General features: G+C 44.0%; 1 protein-coding gene across 1 annotated transcript in view; it reads left to right on the plus strand.

Moving 5' to 3' along the window:
* The window catches only part of DNAAF8 (dynein axonemal assembly factor 8), an 882,921-nt gene that overhangs the window by 525,842 nt on the left and 334,006 nt on the right, over nt 1-23,073 (plus strand). The window contains exons 18-20 of the mRNA XM_069210337.1: nt 7,442-7,574; nt 8,022-8,153; nt 13,577-13,771. Of these exons, the coding sequence (XP_069066438.1) occupies nt 7,442-7,574; nt 8,022-8,153; nt 13,577-13,771 (460 nt within the window). The remainder of the gene's footprint in view (nt 1-7,441; nt 7,575-8,021; nt 8,154-13,576; nt 13,772-23,073) is intronic.

Consider the following 23,073-nt stretch of genomic DNA (forward strand, 5'->3'; position numbering starts at 1 on the left):
CTTTAATTAAAAGCAGTCACGGACATGGTGGTCTGCTGTCTCCAGCAGGCCACCATCCCCGTGAGTGCCCTGAATCGCTATGGGGTCGAAAATTGCGACCCACCTCATTAATATTAATGAGGTGGGTTGTTGCGACCCCATAGCGACTCGCAGAAGGTGTCTGAGACACCTTTCTGCATTCCAAATTGCGAGTTGCAATTTGCGAGTCGCTGGGACTCGCAAAATGCAACTCGCAATTTGGAATCTTCCTACATCTGGCCCTTATTTTCTTCTAGTATGAAGGGAAAGGCACCTGGCAGGTCTACTGGCAACAAGGGTGACATTGGAGACATGGACTATGGCTACTAGGTGCATTGGGTGGTCCCCACACTACTCGAGTGGAGTTCAGGAATGAATATGTACTTGGCAGCTGAGAAGTTCACACACACGATCAGAGGGTGTCCACGGAAGTTTGGTAAGTCTGTGGGCCTCTGGAGGGCGTACTATGGTCTGGAGCTTGTGGAGGGTGAGGCTGGGCTTTGACTGTTATCTGCCATATGTGCCTACAGTGATGTTTTCTAAAGTAACTGACGTGTTGATAAAACCTAAGACGTGTAAATATATATTTCAGTGCTGTATTCCATGTCTCTTCCCACATGGTGGTTACTGGCAGATCGGGTTGCGAGAATGTATCCATCTATGTTGTGGGTAAAAGAACATCAAATAAAACCAGTTGAGGTGTTCAGGCCCCCTCCCAACCACCCGCCTCTTGCTCCTGGGGCTGACACCAGCACTTTATTTCTTCCTTATTTTTCCTTACAAGAAGACAAGGTTGGTACTGAAAGAGGAATGCTGCAGACAGTGTTTGCACCAAACGAAACTTTTTCTCTAGTGCAAAAACATAAAAGTGAACTGCATTGTGAGGGTGGTTTGACAACTTTTATAGCAACACACTTGCATGGTACAACTCAGGTCATCGTTGACTAGACCGAGTGAGTCAATGCAACCATCCCACTAGAATCTCTTTAGCAACAAGAAAGTGCTTGGGAGTAAGGTTTATGCTTAGATTGGTCACAAGTTTTAAAAATCTCATAGCGATTTGTTAACTTTCAGGTTTACTTTGCTGGGATCAGTAAAAAGTAGTGTGATTTTAAAAGCTGCAGTTCCAAACAGTTATATCTAAGACTGATTCTCCTGGCCACTCCACGTAGTGTGGAAAAAGCAATTCTTGGCTATACATGACAAATAAGGCTATGAACGCATAGGAAAGGTAAGTTATGGCTCATACTTCAGGGGACTCAAGGGAGCAGGACTTTCATCAGATTCCTTCGAAAAGGCAAACTTAAAAATAAGAACATCTGAAGAGTTACATGTTTCGCATTGAGTCCGGTCCACCATACATAGGCACCTTGTGACCTAAAAGGTATTTTAAAATCACTTCCTTCAGTCTACATATCACTCAGGTGATAACACAGCTCTCTTCTGTTGCAGTTTCTTCTCAGCATTTATATCACAAATGTCCTGGGCTCATTAAGCACACAGGAAGTGAGGCAGTAAAACACTACCACATGATAATCAAGCACCTACATTACATGGGACCGATCATCACTATGAAGCACTACTTCAGACCACAGCTCAGATCCCACCATAATCCCTTCTACCAAAAAAGATTTCAAGGTGCCCAACAAACAAATCCACCATGACTCACACGAGTCCCCTCTAATACTGGAACACTGCACCGTGGAACAAAATCAATTTTCACACACAATAAGCCCACAACTTCACACAACTATCATATGCCCGACACGGGAATACAGCTTACGAACTCCTTGAAGTAAGCCACCAAAAGCAGCCTCTCAATGGCTTCTAGCAGAGCTTCTTTCTGATACGAATGTACAAGCACACGTTTTCAGGCAATTAACGCAACACTCTTGACACTTGCAGCGCCCTACGAGTTGCCATCCCACAACTCACTAAGTACTGAGCCGTTGGACCATTCAAAAACAACGCACTACACACAGCAAGGATCACTGTAAAACCTAAATAAGAGAATAAGGTGAACAATGAGAGAAGTAGCAATAGGGGGTCATTGACATGGAAGCTTTTCAGAAGGCAATAGAGAGAGGAGGCCCTTAACCAAGTAACCCAAGTGTTATCAGATACACTATATCGGGATGAGATACTAAGCGAAAGGAACACTGATGCAAGCAAACAAACGGGCCATTCGTTGCTACATAAACGAGTGCTCAAAGGGTCAGAAAGGATTTAAGTACCGTACCGGGGCTTGACAATTAAACTAATCGCCCTATCTATGAAATAAAATAGGTCACGTTGTTAATATCACAGCCATAGACTAATTTAGACTTAATTTATTCCAGTACTGGACTTTTTTTCATTTGTACCTGCAAAAACGGATTTGCAGGTTTCGATTATTATTTGGCGGCTGCCACTAGTTTTGTCAGGACGCAGGAGGATTGCTGCTATTATTGTGCTAGTCTTACACTACTGTATAGGAAATAATACAGTCAGATTTACGTCTATTTATTTAAACAATGATTGAAATATAGGCCCGTTTGTCTCCGACTTAGCTCTTTCCTCTCTTTCAATGCAATCATTCTCTTCTTTGTTGTGTTTGCATCAGGACATTTTTCAAGGGAAAATCAGGTGACCAGCATACGTTGAAAAGAAAAGAAATTTATGAGATGCACATATACGAAATGGCATCAAGGCGCTATAGCCACTAGATCTACCTGACCCAAGGAACAAATTGTCACCATAAAGACCTGGAAAGGCAAGTCTCTATGAAGCATAGAGACATGTTTTAAGAGCCTTTTTCTCGATCAGGGTTGGATTGGGATCACAATTAGGCCCCGGCACTCCAAAAAAAGTGGGCATTATCCCCTGGTCGTCCCTTTCATGGCTCACCATTCGGTTAGTCTCATTGGAATCGGGTTATTTTTTGTTATTTTTTTTTTTTAGTTTTCTAAAGCGTGATCTTTGTCCAAAGGCACTGGATCAATGTACATGAGCACCAGTTACATTACACAAACTCAAATTAATTTTTATTTGAGCCATTGTTATGAAGTGATTTGCCTAGAATCATAGTATGTTGAGCTGACCCTGGGACTCGAACCTAGTTCCAACGACTGCAGCTCGGATTATAGTGCTACATCTTAATGTATACAACCCTCTCCTTCCCCCCAACAAGGCCTAAAAGACACTTGGACTGAGGTGACAACACCTAGCCCCTAGCATAGCCACATCTCTTACTCCTCCCCATCCCATTTATACCCTCAGGGTAATGATGTGGCAAGGGAGGAGTAAAAAAAAAAACACTGTTGCTGCTCCTTGGGGGGAGGGGCGTAGGTTAGAATGGCCAGAGGGCACAAAAGTACCTGCCCCCCCATGCGAAGCCCCTGCATACTTCCACCCTCCCCACACCCACCGTGGCCTGGCGGGGGATGACACTGCTTAGGGCAGACCAGGCAAGGTAATGGGCCAAGGTGAAAATGCTCCGAAGACTAAAGCAACCCCTGACCCCCTGCCTCAACTTACAGCATGGCGGGGGAGTTTCCATGATACTGGTGCCACATTAAAGTGGCCTAGCAAGGACTGGGAAACCCGCCACATTATGAGGTTTGCGGGCAGACCCTCCAGCCTACCGCTGTCCCCGCCAGGATCTTCAGTCCTGAAGGGCCGATGGCAGGTGCAGGTTGTAATCAGTCAGGTTGGCGCCGAATTCAGCACCACCCTGCTGATTACAACCTTGTTCTCTGACAGCCTTTTCATGGCGGTACGGTCGCCATGAAAAGGATGGTGGAGAATAGGTCCAGGGGGCTACAGGGGGGCCATGCACTTCCCATGGCACTGTCAGCATTTCGAGGATGTTGGTGCCCCTTGCGTGTGGCAACATTGTCGCCGGCTCAATTTTGAGCCGGCGACAGTGCTGCTGCCACTTTCCCACTGAGCTGACCAGCAAAAACCTTGGTTTCCACTGGTCAGCCCAGTGAGAAAGTCATAATGGGGCCGGTGGGGAGACATCCCAGCGAGAGTTTGGCGGACGGGTATTCCGGTCCACCAAACTTGTAATCGGCCCCTAAGTTTCTTAGGCCGGTTTACTGAGGCTCTAAAAGACCGGCCCACTGGGGCACCGGCCCATCGGCCTATGCCGACGGCCGTCTTCCCAATCCGAGCCTGCTCTCGATACGTTATGCACCAGAATGTTTTTATTCTGTCATAATTTGATTTTGAATCCTGACAAAATTGCCCCTCATTGAGGGTGACTCGTTATATAATCCCGGAATTTTACCCTGTCGGAGTACCGTTCCCGAGGGCCCCAGTTATTTTCGATAGTGCAGGGGGGAAATAACGAGCACAAAATATTTTGTGGAAGAACTTGTGGGAATTTAATTTATTATACTGATTAATGCATTTTTGCCCCCCGTGAAAACTAGTATCTCCAGAAGGTTAGCTCTTCTGCTGTGCTTGCTAAAACACATTGGATATGTTCTCCCTGAGGAATAGAGATAGTATTTGAGATGCACAGAAACCGCAAAATATTTTAAATATGCCTGTTGTCTGTAGCATTCCATGTTACATTGTTAGGGATTTGGACCCCTTTATTAATTTGGTGGACTAGGCCTGATATTATGGCGTGACCTGCTAAACTCTTTAGGTTAGTTTTCCTTCATCCCTGGAGTCATAGATTGTATGAAATTTTACATTAATAATGTTTGCTTTTCAAGTCTTGGCATTGTAAGAGCTGAATAACCTGACAGAGAGTTCTGCTGTTTAGCGCCTTGACATGTAACCTATATTGTATCTAAGCAATAGCTCTGCTGCCTGCTGTTTCTATATGTATGATCTCTATAATCTGATAAGGAGCTCCCTTGTTTAAGGCATGGTTATGTGAAATATGTCTAAAATATATATGATCTCTGATACAGTTTGGCTGGGCTAAACCCATGTTGGTACGATATTTGTAGCTTGACGTTTAGATCCCTTGTCTACAGACATGAGCTCTTACAATTTTTCTTGCCTTGCACACACTGTTACTCTCTTCCTGCCTGAAATCACCAGTGGAAGAAGGGGACCACCCCCCCACCTGAGCATTTTCTATGACTTGAATTTCAAAATAATACTGAAAATACAGAAACAAATATACAACAAACGAATGCACAAATTATGAAATATTTAATTCACAAACAAAAAAAAATCCAAATATAGAAATTTACATTTAATGGAAAGGTTGAAGCTTTTCAAAATGTGGTTTTATTTCTAAACAAAAAAAAACCCAGCCATCTGCTAGATTGTAGCTTATCACTTTGGTGCTCATTATGACTTTGGTGGTCTTCCTTGAAGACTGCCAAAGCAACGGGTGCCAGAAGAACGCCAGTGCTGGCGGTCTATCGCCCACCATATTACGGGTACTGCTGGATTTCCACCACACTTTGGGAGGAAATCCAACAGTAGTTGTGCTGGCTGGCGGAGGCTCTGGGGCAGTTCCACCACCGGCACGTCCCGCCAGAAGGACACCACCCGCTGTTTTATGAGCAATAATACGGCCTGCAGGTGTCCTGCTAGTGGGGCGCTACCAGAGGCGGAAGCACCCCTTCCCATTCTCTGCTGGACGACCTCCTCCCCGGAACAGGTAAGTTGATTGTCCGACAGGGGAGGGGGCGGGAGGGTGGGGAGTGTTGTGTGAGTGTGTGTTGTTTGTGTGTGTGCATGAATGTGTGTATGCGTGGTTGTATGCATGACTGAATGTAGAAGTGAGTGCGTGTATGCATGTAAGTGTGTATGAGTATGAGTGTTGTGGTGAATGCATGTTTGCCTACGTGTGAGTATGCATGTTTGGATGGGTGTAAGTATGCATGTTTGGAAGGGTGTGAAGGGTGTGAGTATGCGTGGTTGAATGCATGTATGAGTGCTGAGGTGAATGCGAGTATGGATACGTGTGAGTGAATGCGTGTATGTAAGTATAGGTGAATGAGTGTATACTTGGTGCGTGTGGGTGTCTGTGTGCGTGTGCATCTATGCGGGGAGGGGAACGCTGTGTCTGGAGAGGGTTGCTGTGTCTGGTGGGGGTGCTGTGTCTGGAAGGGGGGTAGGGGAGGGCATGCTGTGTCGGGGGGTTGGCTAGCGCTTGCTTGGTGGGGGAGTTGTCTACTGGTGACAGGGAAGAAATTCCATGTCACTGGTAGCTTTTCCGCCAGGGTTTTCGTGCCAGTGCTGCGGAAACCATGGTGGAAAGGTGGCTTCTAATATGGCCAGCGGTCTTCTGTGGACCACCGGGTCAGAGATGCATATCTCCGGCCCAGCGGCTCTGACCGTCCTGGCGGTATGAGTGGAGATGTGGCGGGTTGACAGAGGCCAAACCACTACACTCATAATGTGGCGGTCTTCACTGCAAGCCTGTTGCAGTTGAAACCGCCACCTTTGCCCTGGTGGTCAGGAGACCGCCAGGGTCATAATGACCACCTTTGTCTTTTCTGGACTTAAAGCAGGCTCTCTTTTTGTTGGTGCATAGCAGTGCTTCAGTGGTATCCACCAGTCGTTCATACTAGATTCTTTGTGCTTTATTTACACAGTGGTTCTTAACCTCTGGTCCGTGGATGCCTAGGGGTTTGCAAAGCTTTTTCAGGGGGGTCCCTGTCTTCTCAGAAAATTAAACAATATTAACATACTAAACAAGAGTATATAAATTAAGAAGTAAAATGTAAAATTAAAAAAGAAAACAACATTCTGTAAACGTGAAGGAATTTGAAATGGGAGATTAAAAAATAAGTTAGTATCCTCAGATTAATTTGTGAGAGCAGGTCAAATGCATCAAACAGAATATAGTATGGATGTTGGGTGACCACAATTGAATTTAGAAAAGCTCCAAACTTTCCGTTAAAATTAAAATTTTAATTTTTGTTATATTCATGTATTAAAATATTTAATCTTTTCTGTATTTGTTTGATGAATGCTTGTTTTTGTATTTTTGTGTGTATTGTTTTGTGGTTCTAATCATTGAAAATGCTCAGCGAGTGTACCTGCCTGCCAGTAATGACTTGGTGTGGATCCTCTGATTTCAGTAGTGATTTATTTTGGGTCCCCAGCACCAGTAATGATTAAGTGGGGGTCCATGGAAGTGAAAAAGCTAATAACCGCTGACATACCCTGTTCCCTCGAATCAAGCGCAGTAATAATTTAATAATTAGCCTTCAATTTTAAATTACTTCACATTTACAGAGCATTTTAAAATGTTCAATTTTACATTTAGTTTTTTTTAATGTAAATACGTTTTGTTAATATGTTAATATTATTTAATTTTGTAAACAGTAGTTGGCCCTCTCAGTAGGCATATCAGTTAAGAACCACTTGTGTAAGGCTGTATGACAAAGTACAGATTGTCTACAAAACAGAAAATGGGTACTCATGCCAAACGCATTCTGACTATATTCTTACTCTTTTCTAGATTGCTGTGTTCTGCAGGGCCAAGCCCTCATTTCCACCTGACGAAGACCCCTATGCAGAGCCATATCTTTCCACTTTACTTTTGCTGTTACGGAAGGAAAATGTTGGCCATCATGTTTTAGCACTGATAAAAGGTATCTGGCATTGAGCATAAATTAACCTTCCTGCGGTGTAAGGTAAGCTGGTGTTAAATCACCACTGGCCTCCACTGGTGAAGCATTAACAATATGCATCCCTGGTGCAGCCTTTGTTAACCCTGCCTTCATTAGTCTTGTAGTCTTTTTCGCTTTCATCCCACTACTCTTCATCTGACTGTGCTGTGTAAGTCTTCTTACCTCCCCATAAAAGCCATCTAACCTGCAGTGTTGTGCCTATTTTGTTTATTCCTATCACCTACCAGAGTAATATATTACGGGTAGCACATGGGCATTATATGCATCTTAGTCCTTCCCCCTGACAACCTATTCTGCATGCTGTACAAGTATAAGGTTCATGCCATCCACCTTTTTCTCTTCTTCTTGTATTTCTGGCTACTAAAATTCCTTGCATGGGCCTCACCCTTTCTCTTTATCTTTTCCCAGGGCTGATGAATGAGATGGCAGAGCAGGGCCTACTGGCAGAGATACGGAGAGATCTACCTTCAGGCACAGAACTGCAGCCATCAATGTGCTTCCATGTGGCACACTATACCGACAGCCTATTGCAGGGACTTGGTAAGCCACAGAGCTTTTAACTTTATATGAGTTTGAGTCGGGGCAGCCTGAGGTTCTCTGTTGAAAGGACAAACCAAGGGTCATAATTGCTTTTATATTAGAAATGTCCCTCACCTATCTGAATTATTTTACAGTAGCCGTACAGTGCTGTCTACAGTTTGATCCTCAGGGCCTGCGATGTTCTGCATCATCAGATTTAGCACTATTATCTTCCAAGAGATGCAAAACTTGAGAGATAGACCTCTACATCATAATGCTTGGGTATGGCATAATTTCTATGTAAATGTGAGATTTGGAGTTTTTCAGACCTTTCATGGACTTAACCCAATTTGTTTAGAACCCTAAGACAGTGTTGTGGCCCAGCTACTTTTATTTTGAACAATATTCCTTTGACTATGAATTATTGTTTCCTGATCTGTAGCCACCATGCAAAATAATTACAGCATTTTACCGATGTAACATTGGCCCTGAGCCACAGATTATTTAAACCACATTGTGTAGGCTTTTTGCAGAGTTTCTGTGTATCTCTTTTATTTACATTGAGGGATAGTATGTTTGTCTTAGATAGGATGTAGCACATCTGTCTATCCTGTGGGATTGCATTACTACTTTAAGGCAGACCCTCACAGAACTGCCATTTCTCTAGTTACCGAGGTGGCAAAATTTGTGAACACAAAAACTTTTCCAGTGCAAGCGAGATTCCTTTAACTAGTGGGAAAGATTTGGAGTCCAAGTCATTGATGAGTACTCTGGGTGTATCTCGAGAAACAACTTTGCTGCTGTTATTCTAGGCCACTGCAATCTATGTAGTCTGATAGGTTGTGTTCTGTCTAAGACATAGTCATAGTCTATGTCTGTAACAGTAGAGATATCTACGCTCCGTGCTTCCAAGGATGTTTCTGCCATCCACGATCTGGGCTTTATTATCATTGTAAGCTGAGAAATATTTCTGATCTAAGAAAGACTTGCTTTTGAAACCTGAGGCATATGATATGTAATGCCTGACTTTATTGTAGGAACTCAGAAACCAATTGTGTAAGCGCACATTGGTGAAAAACTGTACCCCCTATGGTTTAGCTCTGTTCATGTGCTATAACTCATTGGATATGTTGTTCCTGAGGAATAGAAATGGTGTTTGAGGTACATCAAACCAGTGTAGTATTTTCAATAGGTCTCTTGTCTAAGGCATTCCCTTTGGGTGGTTGAAGATTTTCCCATTCTGCGGGCTCCTAATATTATGGTGTTAACTTTTAGATTATGTATTTTAAGTTTGTTTTTCACCTTCTATGGCGTCATAGTTTGTGTGAAATCTTATTTCAGGAGTGTCTGCTTTTAGGCTTTCACAAATTACTATCACCACCTATATTCCTCAACTCCCAAAAGGATGCTGAATGACATTAGAGAGTTGCTGGAAGACATGGTGCTCCCTACACTCTCGACTGAGGACAGGAAACTGCTAGATGCTGACATAGATGTAGGTGAGAGAGAGGCGGCAATTGGAGATCTCCAGTTATGGCAAAGCAGTAGACCCCAGTGGTCTGCCAGTGGAACTGTAAAAAAGTATGGCAACTAAACTGGCCCCACATCTTCTTCGTATGTTTAAGGAGGCCAAAACCCAGGGCTAGCTCCCATTTGACCAACGCTTACCAACTATAGTTATGGTCCTTTCAGAGGGTAAGACACCAAGTGAATGCAGTTCATAGCAACCAATCCTATTGCTTAATGTAAAAGTAAAGATACTAACCAAACTATTGGCAAGCAGACTGCAGCAGGTTGTAACAACTGTGGTACATCTGGTACATGACCAGCCTGGGTTCATGCTGAATAGAGAGGCTAGGCTTAACTTCTGCAGATTACTTGAATGCATTGGCTATACAGAAAAAGTATAAGAACCAATGGTGGTGCTGTCTTTACATGGAAAATTTGAATTCCAAAACTGGACTTATATTTTTGGAAAAAAGATGGGCTTGAGCCCTAACTATAGACAATTAGTGCTAAAGAGTCAAGGTGAACAGAGTGAAGTCGAAAGCCTTTCTGTTAAGGAAGGGAACAAGACAGATGTTCCAGGTCTCCACAATGCTCTTTGCCATGGCACTGGAGCCACTGGCAGCTTGGATAAGAAAAGATGGCCTAGTAAGGGAGTTGAAGTGGGACACCTCATGGGAGGGAGGATATCTCTGTATGTAGACAATGTGCTAATTTATGTAGCCCATTCAGAATCCACGATCCTAAAAACCCTACATATTTTCCAAATATTTGGGATGTACTCGGGATATACTGTAAACTGGTAGAAGTCCCTCAGGTATCAACTGACAGGAGGAACTGCAACTTTTCCACAAGACCTCCAAATACAAACCTCAGAGGAGGGCTTTTTGTGCTTACGAATTTATGTCACAAGAAATCAGGAGAAATTTTTGAGGGAAAACCTAGACAAACTTCTGGAAAATTTCAGGAACAATGTAAAGCAATGGAGGGCATTGCATCTGTCACTGTTGGGCAGAGCAGCGATGTATAAAATGATTATGCTACCAAAACTGATATACGCACCACAATACACCCCATTTATGATACCGGAATTTTTTTTGACAAGTAGACAAGCAAGTGAGGCTTTTCCTGTGGGATGGGTAAACACCACAAATTGCTCTGACAAAATTGATGCGATGGGTATATGTGGGAGGGATAGCATTGCCAGTTAGGAAAAAATACTACTCAGCCTTGCAATTAGTAATGATAAACAAGTGGGCCTTTGCCCCACTGGATAAACCATTGTGGCGAGTGGGTAGAAATGCCATGGGAAGCAGGGAGTGTCTGGCAGTCCTCCATAGAAAGCGACCCAAGTAGTGTTATTTATTCACTCTCAAACTGTGACACAAGTCTGGAAGCAGGCCATGAGCTATTTGGGTTGGGAAGAGAAGCTTATTATGAATACTCCACTTTGGAACAGCGATGCCCCTTCGAATGTGGTACAGCTGGACGGGTTTGCCAAGAGTGGCATGATAGTAGTAAGTACATTAGGGGATATATGGGACAAGGACAGCTTGATGCCCTTAGAAGCACTCAAACTGAACCACCAATTGGCGGAATACAAGTTGTTCAGATATTTCAAAAATAGACACACGCTATCAACCCATATTGCCAAGGACACAATAATCAAGGAATCTTTTCAGCTTGAAGATAGGGTACTGAGTGAACCACTAACCAGAAAAGCGATATCCCTGATATATAGGAAAATAGTGCCTGACTTCTCAGATGTTATGGTCAAATTGAGAGCAGACTGGTAAAAGGATTTTGGTTAATTTGAAGCTGGGGGACGGGAAGAGGCTCTACAAGCCCCTCAGTAGGTCACAATACGATCAGGGTTCTGCATGATACAGCTCCATATGATGCATAGGTCATACTACACCAACTAGAAGTATGCTTGCAGAGAAAACAAGTCCACGAAAGAAGGGGGTGCTCAAAGAAGTGAAAAAAGGTCTGGGAACAGTGGCAGCTATAACAGAGCTTGAGTGTGGGAACATTGCCTTGGGGAGGAGACCGTATTGCCTGGTAAAGAATCTTATCATTGTCGATGAGAGTGGCAATGAAGATATTATCAAAGGCGAAGCTGGTGTAGTAAACTTTGAAGTTGTTGTGGTTGCAGTGGTAATGAAGGTTGTTGTGGACGAGATGGTTGTCGATGGTGTCATCAAAGAGAACACCTTTTTGCTGTTTGAGGTGAAAAAAATGCTTTTGTAAGCGGTGGAAGAAATCTGATAGGGTTTTTAACGTTTTAATGTGTACAGCCATGGCAGACGGTGTGGAAGGTTCCGAATGTCCCTTCTCTGAGTTAATATGTTTTTTAGAGGTGGTTGGATGTTCCTCTGTCTTTGCCCTTAATAAAAGGATTTTCTTGACTGCCTTACTTGATTTTGGAGACAAACTCTCCACAGATCTCCTTATCTTTTTTGAGGACACAGTCTTTACAAAAGTGTCACTGTCCTCATCAGATAGAGGGTATTCCTTGGTCTTAGCTTTTGTAGCCAAAGCAGTAGTCTAGCCTCTCTATCTCAGAGTTTTATGAGAAACAGTATGACAAATTTTACAATCTTTCACCTGGTGGTCAGGGTGAAGGGAATAGATGCAGTTCCTTGTGAGATCTTCAGTTTTCCACAGGTGCTGCAGGGGCAAAATAATCCTTTCTTGGCTGTAGTAGACATAATGTTAGAAGTTACAGTCCACTGTTACAAGAGTAAAAACAATGGTTTTCAGAAAAACGTCTGCCAGAAAGACTCTAAACTGACCAGAGCTCAGGGACTTTCCCATCACACAATGTGCAGTAGAAAATCTGAGAGACTGGAGCTACTGTGGTGAAGGTTCTAAAGGGTGCTGTTGCCTGATTGGTTGGACTTTGGATCATTACTAATAACACTGATGAGTTATTAAATTGAATATCTTTTGCATTTACTTCAATGCCAAATGTTTGAATTACTGCTTTCTATGTGCCGTGGGACTCCCACTTCGACGACAAGGATTGATTTAAGCATGTAAATCCATGAAAGATACCAATACTGGAGAACCACAGTTACAGGTAGGTAACTTATTTTCTTCCACTTTTTCCTGTATGATGTTGTTAAACTAAACATGAAACCTCTTGTTCTTTCTTTCTTTCTTTCTTTCTTTCTTTCTTTCTTTCTTTCTTTCTTTCTTTCTTTCTTTCCTTCTTTCCTTCTTTCCTTCTTTCCTTCTTTCCTTCTTTCTTTCCTTCTTTCTTTCTTTCCTTCTTTCTTTCTTTCCTTCTTTCTTTCTTTCTTTTTCTTTCTTTCTTTCTTTCTTTCTTACTTTCGTTTTTCCTTACTTTCGTTTTTCCTTTCTTTCTTTCTTCCTTTCTTTCTTTCTTTCTTCCTTTCTTTCTTTCTTCCTTCCTTTCTTTCTTTCTTTCTTCCTTCCTTTCTTTCTTTCTTCCTTTCTTTCTTTCTTCCTTCCTTTCTTTCTTTCTTCCTTCCTTTCTTTCTTTCTTCCTTCCTTTCTTTCTTTCTTCCTTCCTTTCTTTCTTCCTTCCTTTCTTTCTTCCTTCCTTTCTTTATTTTATCTTTCTTTCTTTCTTATGTTGTTAAACTGAACATGATTTACAGTTGGGATAAATGAGAAAGTCACCTGGCTGCAAATCACCTCATCCGTAATAATTTTGGGGGACAACCGTTATAGTATCCCCGAAGATATGAAAATAGAGAGGCATACTATATGTTTTCAGATTGCTGATATCAGTTATATCGTGAGCTGCAATGTCAGCTCAAATATATGTTGCCAATAGTGGTTTTCCAGATAAATATTCTAGGCAACATCTTTACTTTTCCACTTCCCCGTAGAAAATGCATGAGTAGTAATCACTGAGTACCAAATCACTGTGCTATCCTCATTCTGTGTCTGAAATTCTCTCCGAACAGGAGGCAGCCTTAGCACGGTTCCAGATTATGGGAGTGTTGCCCTCAATTTGCTTTCTCTGCGCAGCTTCACCTCCAACCCTGAGATGGAACAAGTCGTGGTCCTGACTCTGACAGGAAAGGATGCTATGAAGGGAGCTGGAGCACTGTTACGCTCAATTCTCCGCCCAACTACCAGGAAGCAACTCCTGCACATGGGTGAGGCTCAGATCAGTAATAATAGAAAGAACCATTTTTTATGTAGAGCTATATCAGTTATACTATAGATTATCACACTTACAACAGACTTCTAGGCTGCTCATACTGTTATCGAAATAGGATTGAAGGAAATGTATGACCAGGACTGTCCTGAGATTATAAATTCAATTGTGGGCATATTTTTTTATCTGTTTATTAGTTTTACGTTAAACCAGTCCCAAAAATTTGAAAACAAATTCCACTTGCCTATTAGCATCCTAATAGGGCATGAGGCTCACAGTTTTAGAGTAGTGAAAAATACAAAATGGTAAAGGGTCTCCTAACAGGTTGTATTATTATACACAGATTTGTCAATGACAAACAAGATATCTAAAACATCAACCATGAGTCTCATGTGGGTTTTGTGTTTCTTCCCATGCTCTAACTGATCCAGTTTCACATCAGGGACCAGTACGTCTGGTCGTGAGTGTGGCAATAGTTGTGAATGAGCTGGTGGTTGTAGGGAGGGCCCATCAATACTCATTTTGTAAGACTGGCAGTTATGTTTCCTCAACATTGATCCAAGCAAGAGAGAAAGAAAAACTCAAAAGGGAGAAAGATGATGGAATAGAACGATGGAAAGCTGGTGACCAAGGGAGAAACTAGGGAGACCCAGGGAGGGAAAACAATCCGCCAGAATGAGTTAAAGAGACAGGCAGTATCTGGTGGTGGATTAGCGAGGCGAGGTGGAATCATGACTTTGAAGCCATGGTATTTGACAAACTGACTTATGTTCGTGCTGGCCATGGGTGTCTAAGCAAAACGTTGGGCTCCAGCATTTATTCCTTTACAAGTTAAGCACTGGAGATTTCCATATGATCTGTAGCCTAGAATGTCTATATCTAAGTGTAATACAGGGTTCTGTCATCTTTAGGAAGAATTCTCTACCCTATGAGTCTCTTTTTCTGGCCTTGTTCTATCTTCCCTTCATTCTTGAGCCCACTCCTAAAAGCATTTAAAATTGATCCCAAAAATTGTTTTTAGGGCCTCCAAGACAAGTAAGAAAGGATAACATACTATAATTGTCCAGAATCAATGTATATACACTTGGCAGAATAGTAACATATTAACCTAATAAATACAATACATATGTCATGCAGTACTTTTTAAAAGGTATTAAACTTATGATGTCCATTGAAGATGACAGGGCTAACCTAGATTGTGAATTGGTGGCAAATCAGTCATAACCCTAGAACAGCAAAGGGGGATAATCACTAGTCTAAATGGATTCCCTTGTACAAGGTTATAGGGAATCAGATTTGTCAAAGACTGTTGTGCCTGTGAAATGACAGGAAAGGATAGGGGCTATCACTACCACATTTCAGCGAAGCATACCTATAATTGCTGACATGTATTAAAAAAAGGAGAGGCAGATAGACTAATGTGGGTTGGCTTGTTCATTCTCATTTCTGAACATAAGGGTTCAGATTGCAAGAGAGTAGATATTTTAATGTGGATGTCACCTTTTGGACTGATTATTTTCTTCCTCCTTTGGTATGGTGTTCTAAAGCTATAATTTCACTATAGGTGTGTGATCCAGTCTTTCGTCCTAAGGATGGTTAGTAAGATTGGCTTTTCACAGTTGTATACACAGTACAGCTAGGCACTGGGTGTGGAAGCTGATTTTGAGAACACATAAATTGCTTTTTAACTTCTTTTGTAAACAAATCACCATCACATATGAGTAATGGAGTACTCTCCAACTGTGGCATTACTATCTGATTTGTTACGGGTCTACTTACTTTTTGTAGTGGACAAGAAAATGTATTTGTTGGAAACTGTATATTATATTGACCAATACCTACTGGTCTTGATAAGAGAGAAATGGCAATGAGCTTTTGACAGTTTCAAGGCAACAGCCACGTTGATAGTGACAGGATAAGTCTGTCATCAACATCAATTGTTATTTAAGCTTGGCAATATGCCCCTGAATGAGACACTGACATACATGTGGAAATGGAGTACTCTCCAATGGTACGCGTATAACCGTACATGTGGTTTTATATTCTGTTATATGTAGGCTTGTTTAATTTTATTAGATTCATTAAGATATAATACAGGTATGGTTATACAATTAGGTGGTCTCGGATGGCTTCACTTAGATAGAGTTAATGTCAGGGTGGTTGCTATGTGTACAACCTTTTACTGTATTCATTATTCTGTTATTTGTGTTTTATTTAATTAGCATTGGTTGAAATGCTATTGTTACTTTTGTCTGTATTGAAACTCTGATTTAACAATATTTTTTGTACTATTGTTACTTTTAGGTGTACTGTAATAATGACTTATAATTTTAAGTATTAAAGAATATGATTTTGAAAAGGTGAGTGAGCATGAGATGTTTATTTTGGGTGCAGTCAGGGTCGTTTTTCACATCTGGATAATTTTGGTAACTCTATCTCTCATTTATCTTAGTATCACTAGGATATTTGTGAACATTGAGGTATGCAACACTGGATTAACACATGGGTTAAAGCTTACTTCACAATTTAAATAATACACTTGGGGATAGAGAGGCAAGTTGCATGTGTCACAGGCAGGTGATGTTGTGAATTTGGTATTAAGTAATTTTTGTTAAAAACTTAACATTATGGATATGAGCAACTTTGATGGTTTCCACTTGGATTCTACCTTGGATTGAGGTTTTGTGTTTGGATTTATCACAGGGTGATGCCAATGTGTTGTTAGTAGACTTTGTAACTTTGAGTTGATTACATGTACAGATTGATTTAGCTTATTTTTAGCCTTGAGAAAGTCCTGAGCGATGCACTATCACGATGAACCACATGTTGACTAAAGGTCTTACCGTGTTAACTTGATTGAACAAAAAAAGAAAAGAACATTGCACTGGAAATTGGAAGACCATATTAAAGATGGATATTTGAAATAAATATATTGGGCAACTTTAATTTGTGTGCCTTAGGGTATCATTCTTTGGCTTTTAAAACCACCTCAGAGAAATCTAAGAGTAATACTTCCAAACTGACAAAGGGACTTTAATATTCTGCCTGTAAGGGCCAGACATCTGATCAGCAGCTATCAACTGAAGCCAAAAAGAAAGAGAGCAAGGTGCCAAAAAAACATGTAGATAAAACAATTAGGTCAGTATCTTCAAAAAACAGATTGGTGCTAAAGAAAATACAAATTTCTTCAGAATCAAACCAGTCACATGGCCCATTGTAAACGTTGGAGCCAACAACGAGATTGACTATCTACTTTACCATCTATTGTATGTTCCTAAAAGGCCAATGCAAATACACCTTCCTCCTTGTTGGCGAGGCTGATGCAGTCTAAGACCTGTTCCCATTTGATGGATAGCAGTACTTCGTTGATGACAAGCCCATTGACAGTCACAACACCATCATCAACAAAGCCACCATTGACAAATCCTGTGTTGTCACCATTTCCACAATCGTCAATGAAGTGAAGTCCCTCATTGATGACGAATCCTTTGTATATGCCAGGCACCTCTTCAATGGCAAATCTGCACCAGGGGTTCCCCATCGGCTGCAGCATGTATTATGCCACCCACAGGAACACAAGCAAAATGTGTCTGCAAGCCTGCCATTGCAGCCTGCGTGAAAAGGTGCATGCACCCTTTCACTACAGGTCACTGCACCAGATCACTGTAAATCACCCCTATGGCAGGCCCTCCGAGTCCAGAGGGTAGGGTGCAAGTACCTGTGTATGAGGGCACCCCTGCATGAGCAGAGGTGTCCCTATGAACTCCAGCTCCATTTTCCTGGACTTCGTAAGTGTGGGGAAGCCATTTTACCCATGTAGTGGACACAGGTCCTGTGTCGATCTACATATTGGGAACTCCAAACTTGGGCACGTTTGGTATCAAACATGTCAGAATCATACCCCAATACTGTTGCCAGTATTGGTTGTATGATTCCATGCACTCTGGGGGCTCCTTAGAGGACCCACAGCTTTGCTCCTACCAGTGTGCAGGGTTTTCCTGGGCAGCCTGCGTTGTCGACATCCCACAAACAGGTTTCTGCCCTCCTACTGCTTGACCAGCTCAAGCCCAGGAAGGCAGAACAAAGATTTCCTTTGGGAGTGGGAGGCAACACCCTTTCTATTTGGAAATAGGTGCTACATGACTTGGGAGCGGTAGCCTCCCCAAGCCACCAGTATGCTTTGAAGGGCACATTTGGTGCCCTCCTTGCACAAACTGGTGTGCACCAGTCCAGGGACCCCCTGTCCCCACTCTGGCACAAAATTGGACAGTGGAAAGGGAGTGACCACTCCCCTGACCATCACCACCCAGTGCACAGAGCTCCACCAGTTGGCCACTTGATTATGCCATTGTGAATCCAAGGTAGGAAGAGGACCCTGGGAGCATCCAAGTGGCCAGGTCAGGCAGGTGACCTCACAGTCCCCTCCTGATAGGTGGTCACCCTGCTAGGTGACCAGATCTCCCTTGATGGGTTACTTATGGTCTCCCTCTAGCGAGGGTCATCAGATTAGACGTGCACGATTCCAGCAGGTCTCCTCTACATCGTTTACTTCATCTTCTGGCCACTGGGATTGCAACTGGACCCTCCAGGAACCAACAATCTGCAACTCCAGGGTCAACTCTGCTTTGCAACATTGTTTCTCCAGCTTCTTTCAGTAACGGCAACATTTCCCTGGCTGTCCTTCTGAGGATGATGAGTCTTCAGCCTGCATAAGAAGCAAGAAGGAATCTCCCTTGGAGTGAAGGAGTCACTCCCCTGCATCCACAGGCACCAACTGCAACGACGATCATCTGCGTGGATCTTCTCTACTGAAAAACTGTGTGGATCCTGCAACACATGTGGTGGTCTGGAGTGGTCCCCTTGGTCCTTTCTACCAGCTGCCCAACTTGGAAGACGGTAAGTCCTTGCCTCTCCTTGCAGGACAGTACCCTTGTGCATCGTAAATATTTCAGCCACCAAGGCTTGTTGGCTCGTCTTCCAAGGGATCTTCAGGCTCTGTGTAGCCCATCCTCCAGCACTCTTCTGCAGTGCACAGTCTCCTGCCTGGTGCTCCAGTGACTTGGGACACCTCTCCAGGTGTGCTGAGTGGGCCTCACTGCGACTCCTGTGCCAGCTGCCTGTGATTTGCCTGTGGGGGCTGCATCCTCTGCTTATCACTCTCCTCACTGCTGAGGGTCATCTGGGACTTCACGTCTTGGGTTGAGTCCCCCTGGATCTTCCTGGTCCCTGGCAGCTCTGCAACTCTTCATCTGCGACTCTTGCCTTAGCCAAAGATTGTTAGTGGGTTTTCCTCACCACTGAGTGATTGCAACTATTCTTCCTATGTGGGACATTGTCTGCATTACTTCTGGAACTCTTCTGCTCCTGTGCTATATAGCTGTCTCTTTGTCTTCACCGTCGACCTGGTCCTGCATCTTCAGAAGGGTGGGTAGTGGCACCTGCCCCCAACCGGACACTGCAGCTCGAAATGAACTTGGTCCCCTTCATTTGCAGATTCTCTTCTGTCGGGATCCACCTTTGGTTTCTTCCAGTCTTGCTTGGGTCTTGCACAGTCCTTTTCCAAAGTTTACCTATGAGCTTGGGGAAAAAACAGGTACTTATCTCTCCTGATCGCTAGGAGGGCACTCTGATACTTACTTTTTGGGGTTCCTAGTTCCTCCAGCTCCCCTCTACAGATTCCACTTCCTTGGGTGGGGGACTGACTTTCACATTTCACTTACTTTTTATATGTTTTGGTCTCCCCCTGGAGTCTCTAGTTTACTCTGCTATGTCACTGTTTTCTATTGTTTTCCATGCCATTTTCTGACTTCTGATGTATAGATAATAGTGTACTTACTCACCTTCTAGTGGAGTATTGCCTGTATAGTATGTAGGAAGCCGGCCTGGTGTGTGGTGGGTACCCATGGTACTTACACCTTATACCAGGTCCAGGTATCCCCTCTTAGTGAAGTGTGGGCAGCGTCTAGAAGCCAGGTTCTCTAGAGGTAGCTGTCGATGAGCAGCCAAGGCTTATCTAGGTGACATGCAATGCTCATGCAATACCACTGTAGTCACACAACACTTACTCACATGAAAGAAAACACTCACTTGTACAAAAATAAAGGTGCTTTATTTTTGGCACAGATTACCCCAAATCACTATACAGGTTACCCAACCTTAGAAAGTAAGTAATACACTAAATATATACACTAGCAATCAGAAAAAGGCATAGAAAAGGTTAGAAAACAGTGCAAACAGTATTAACCAATAGTGACCCTAGGGGGAGCACAAACCATATACTAAAGAAAAATGGAATGCGAACAAGCTACCCCCACCTAGATAAGTAAGATGTATAGAAGGGGGCTGGGAGTATTAGAAAACCACCTAAGTAAGTAACACAGTACCTTCCAGCTAACAGGAATGCAGGGGTAAAACGCTGGATTTTCCCCAAACCACCCAAAAGGAGTTAAATAAGAAAAAGAAGACATCCAGAGAAGGCTGCAAGAAAACCAGTGGTGGATTCCTGAAGAAAGAAGACCTCTGAAGAGAGGGGGCCAAGTCCAGAAGCACAACAGAGTCCAGTGGGGGCCAGAGCCCCTACCCACCACACTGAAGATGCAGGAGTTGGTCCACGGTGAAGAAGAGGTTAGCACTGCAGCCCGGAAGCCAGAGAAAAGTGCCTGATGGATGCAGATGGAGTTCCACGCTGGATGGAAGATTGCAGATGGGTGCTGGTGCAGGAATTCCACCAAGATGCCTTGGCAAAGGCAACTTTGCGGTTGGAGGAAAAGGGGTGCTGCCAGGGACCAGCAAGGCCCAAGAGGACTCAACCCACGAGGGGGAGTCACAGGGGACCCTCAGCGTTGCAGAGAGTCCACAGAAGCAGGGGCAGTACCCACAGGAGTCCCACAGGACGAGGACACAGAAGGTGCAAGAAGGAGCCCACGCAGCACTACAGAAGAGGATCTCACGCCGCAGGAGAACCACGCAGGAGGCTGGGATTCACAGAAAGGAGTGCTGGGTACTGGAGCTGCACGACGCCTGATATTCCCATGGAGGAGAAACAAAAAAGCCTCTGCAGCTGCAAGAGATGCTATGCCTGGGGGTGCTGTCTTGCGTGGGAAGACAAAGGCTTACTCCGCCAAAGTTGGACAGCTGGCAGAGAGGACCAAGAGGACTACTCTGGACCACCACCTGTGATGCAGGATCCACGCAGCTCAGCAGGAGAGGGGATCCATGCAGCCGGTCGTCGCTTGTTGTAGGTGCCAGCGGTTGCAGGGAAGTGACTCCTTCACTCCAAGAGAGATTCCTTCTTCTTGTGCAGGATGAAGAGTTGCAGTCCTCAGAGGATGCGCAGCACGGGAACGGTTGCAAAGCTTGCAGGAACTCTGGATACAATGTTACAGAAGAGTCTTCCTGGTGGATCTGCAGCCTGTAGGTTCGTGGAGAGTCCAGTTGCGGTTCCGGTAGCCAGACGTCAAAGCAAGGGTTGTAGAGGAGTCCTGCTGGAATCTTGCAAGCTGAATCTGAAGACCCACCCCAGAGGAAGACCCTAGTTAGCCCTGAAAGGGGGACTGGTCATCTAACCAGGTAAGCACCTATCAAGAGGGGGCTCTGATGTCAGCTGCCTGGCCTGGCCACTCAGATGCCCCCAGAGTTCCCTGCCCATCTTAGAATCAAGATGGCAGAACCCAGGGACCCTCTGGAGGAGCTCTGAGCACCACCCCTGGGGTGGTGATGGACAGGGGAGTGGTCACTCCCCTTTCCATTGTCCAGTTGTGCGCCAGAGCAGAGACTGCTGGTCCCTGAACCAGTGTGGACTGGTTTATGCACAGAGGACCCCAAATGTGCCCTTCAAAGCAAAAACAGTGGCTTGGGGAGGCTACCCCTCCCAAGCCAGTCACACCTATTTCCGAAAGGAGAAGGTGAAACGCCCCTCTCCCAAAGGAAATCCTTTGTTCTGCCTTCCTGGGCTTGAGCCTATCAAGCAGCAGGAGGGGAGAAACCTGTCTGAGGGGTGGCAGCAGCTGGGCTTCCCGGGAAAACTCTGGAAGACTGGTGGTAGCAATGCTGGGGATCCTCTAAGGAGCCCCCAGAGTACATGGAATCATACTACCAATACTTGCAAAAGTATTGGGGTATGATTCTGACAAGTTTGGTACCAAACATGCCTAGGTTCGGAGTTACCATTATGTAGCTGGACATAGGTAGTGACCTATGTCCAGTACACGCATAAAATGGCGTCTCCGCACTCACAAAGTCCAGGAAAATGGGCTGGAGTTTGTAGGGGCCACCTCTGCTACTGCAGGGGTGTCCTCACACACAGGTACCTGCACCCTGCCCTTTGGGCTAGGAGGGCCTGTCATAGGGGTGACTTTCAGTGACCTGATGTAGGTGACCTGGTAGTGAAAGGGTGAATGCAACCTTTCACACAGGCTGTAATGGCAGGCCTGCAGAACAATTTGCATGGGTTCCCTTTGGGTGGCATAATACATGCTGCACCCCATAGGGATCCCTGGGTACCCCAGTGCCCTGGGAACCTACGTACCATATTCTAGGGACTTGGATGCCAAATGTGGAGTGTAAAAGGTACAATTTGGAGGCGAGAGCATAATCACTGGGATCCTGGTGGCAGGATCCCAGTGAACACAGTCCCACACACACAGACAACAGACAGAAAATGGGGGTAACCATGCCAAGAAAGAGGGCACTTTCCTACATGGCATTTTAGTATTTGTGTTACCATAATAAAGTACCTTTATTTTTGTAACACTGTGTTGTTCTTTCACGTGTGTAAGTGCTGTGTAACTACAGTGGTATTGTATAAGCTTTGCATATCTCCTAGAGGAGTTTTGGCTGCTCACCCACAGCTACCTCTAGAGAGCAGTGGCTTCCTAGACACTGTCTACACCTCACTAAAAGGGAGCACCTGGACCTTGTATAAGGTGATAACACACACCAGGCCAGCTTCTTATATCCCGTGTCCCACTGCAACCCCCAAAGAAGATTTTGCAATATGTATCCTCATGTCACGAAAGGGCCAACAAAGAAGATGAACCAGATCCTAATCAAATAGAGACTTTCTTTAGTGAGGATGAAGACTAAATAGAAAATGAAGGAGCTACAAAACCAGCAAGCTTACATGTACCGTATGTGAATTATGAAAATGAGAAGGATGAGAAAGGATGAGAAAGAAATGATATAAACTATAAACTTCGCACTTGTATAGCACACTACTCACCCGTTAGGGTCTCAAGGTGCTGTACGCATACCACTATGGAACCCCTCCTGGCTTTTCCCTGTGGGCAACCCCCAGGGTGA

The sequence above is a fragment of the Pleurodeles waltl genome, chromosome 10 (genome assembly GCF_031143425.1).
Source record: "Pleurodeles waltl isolate 20211129_DDA chromosome 10, aPleWal1.hap1.20221129, whole genome shotgun sequence".
In the NCBI taxonomy this organism is placed as follows: domain Eukaryota; kingdom Metazoa; phylum Chordata; class Amphibia; order Caudata; family Salamandridae; genus Pleurodeles; species Pleurodeles waltl.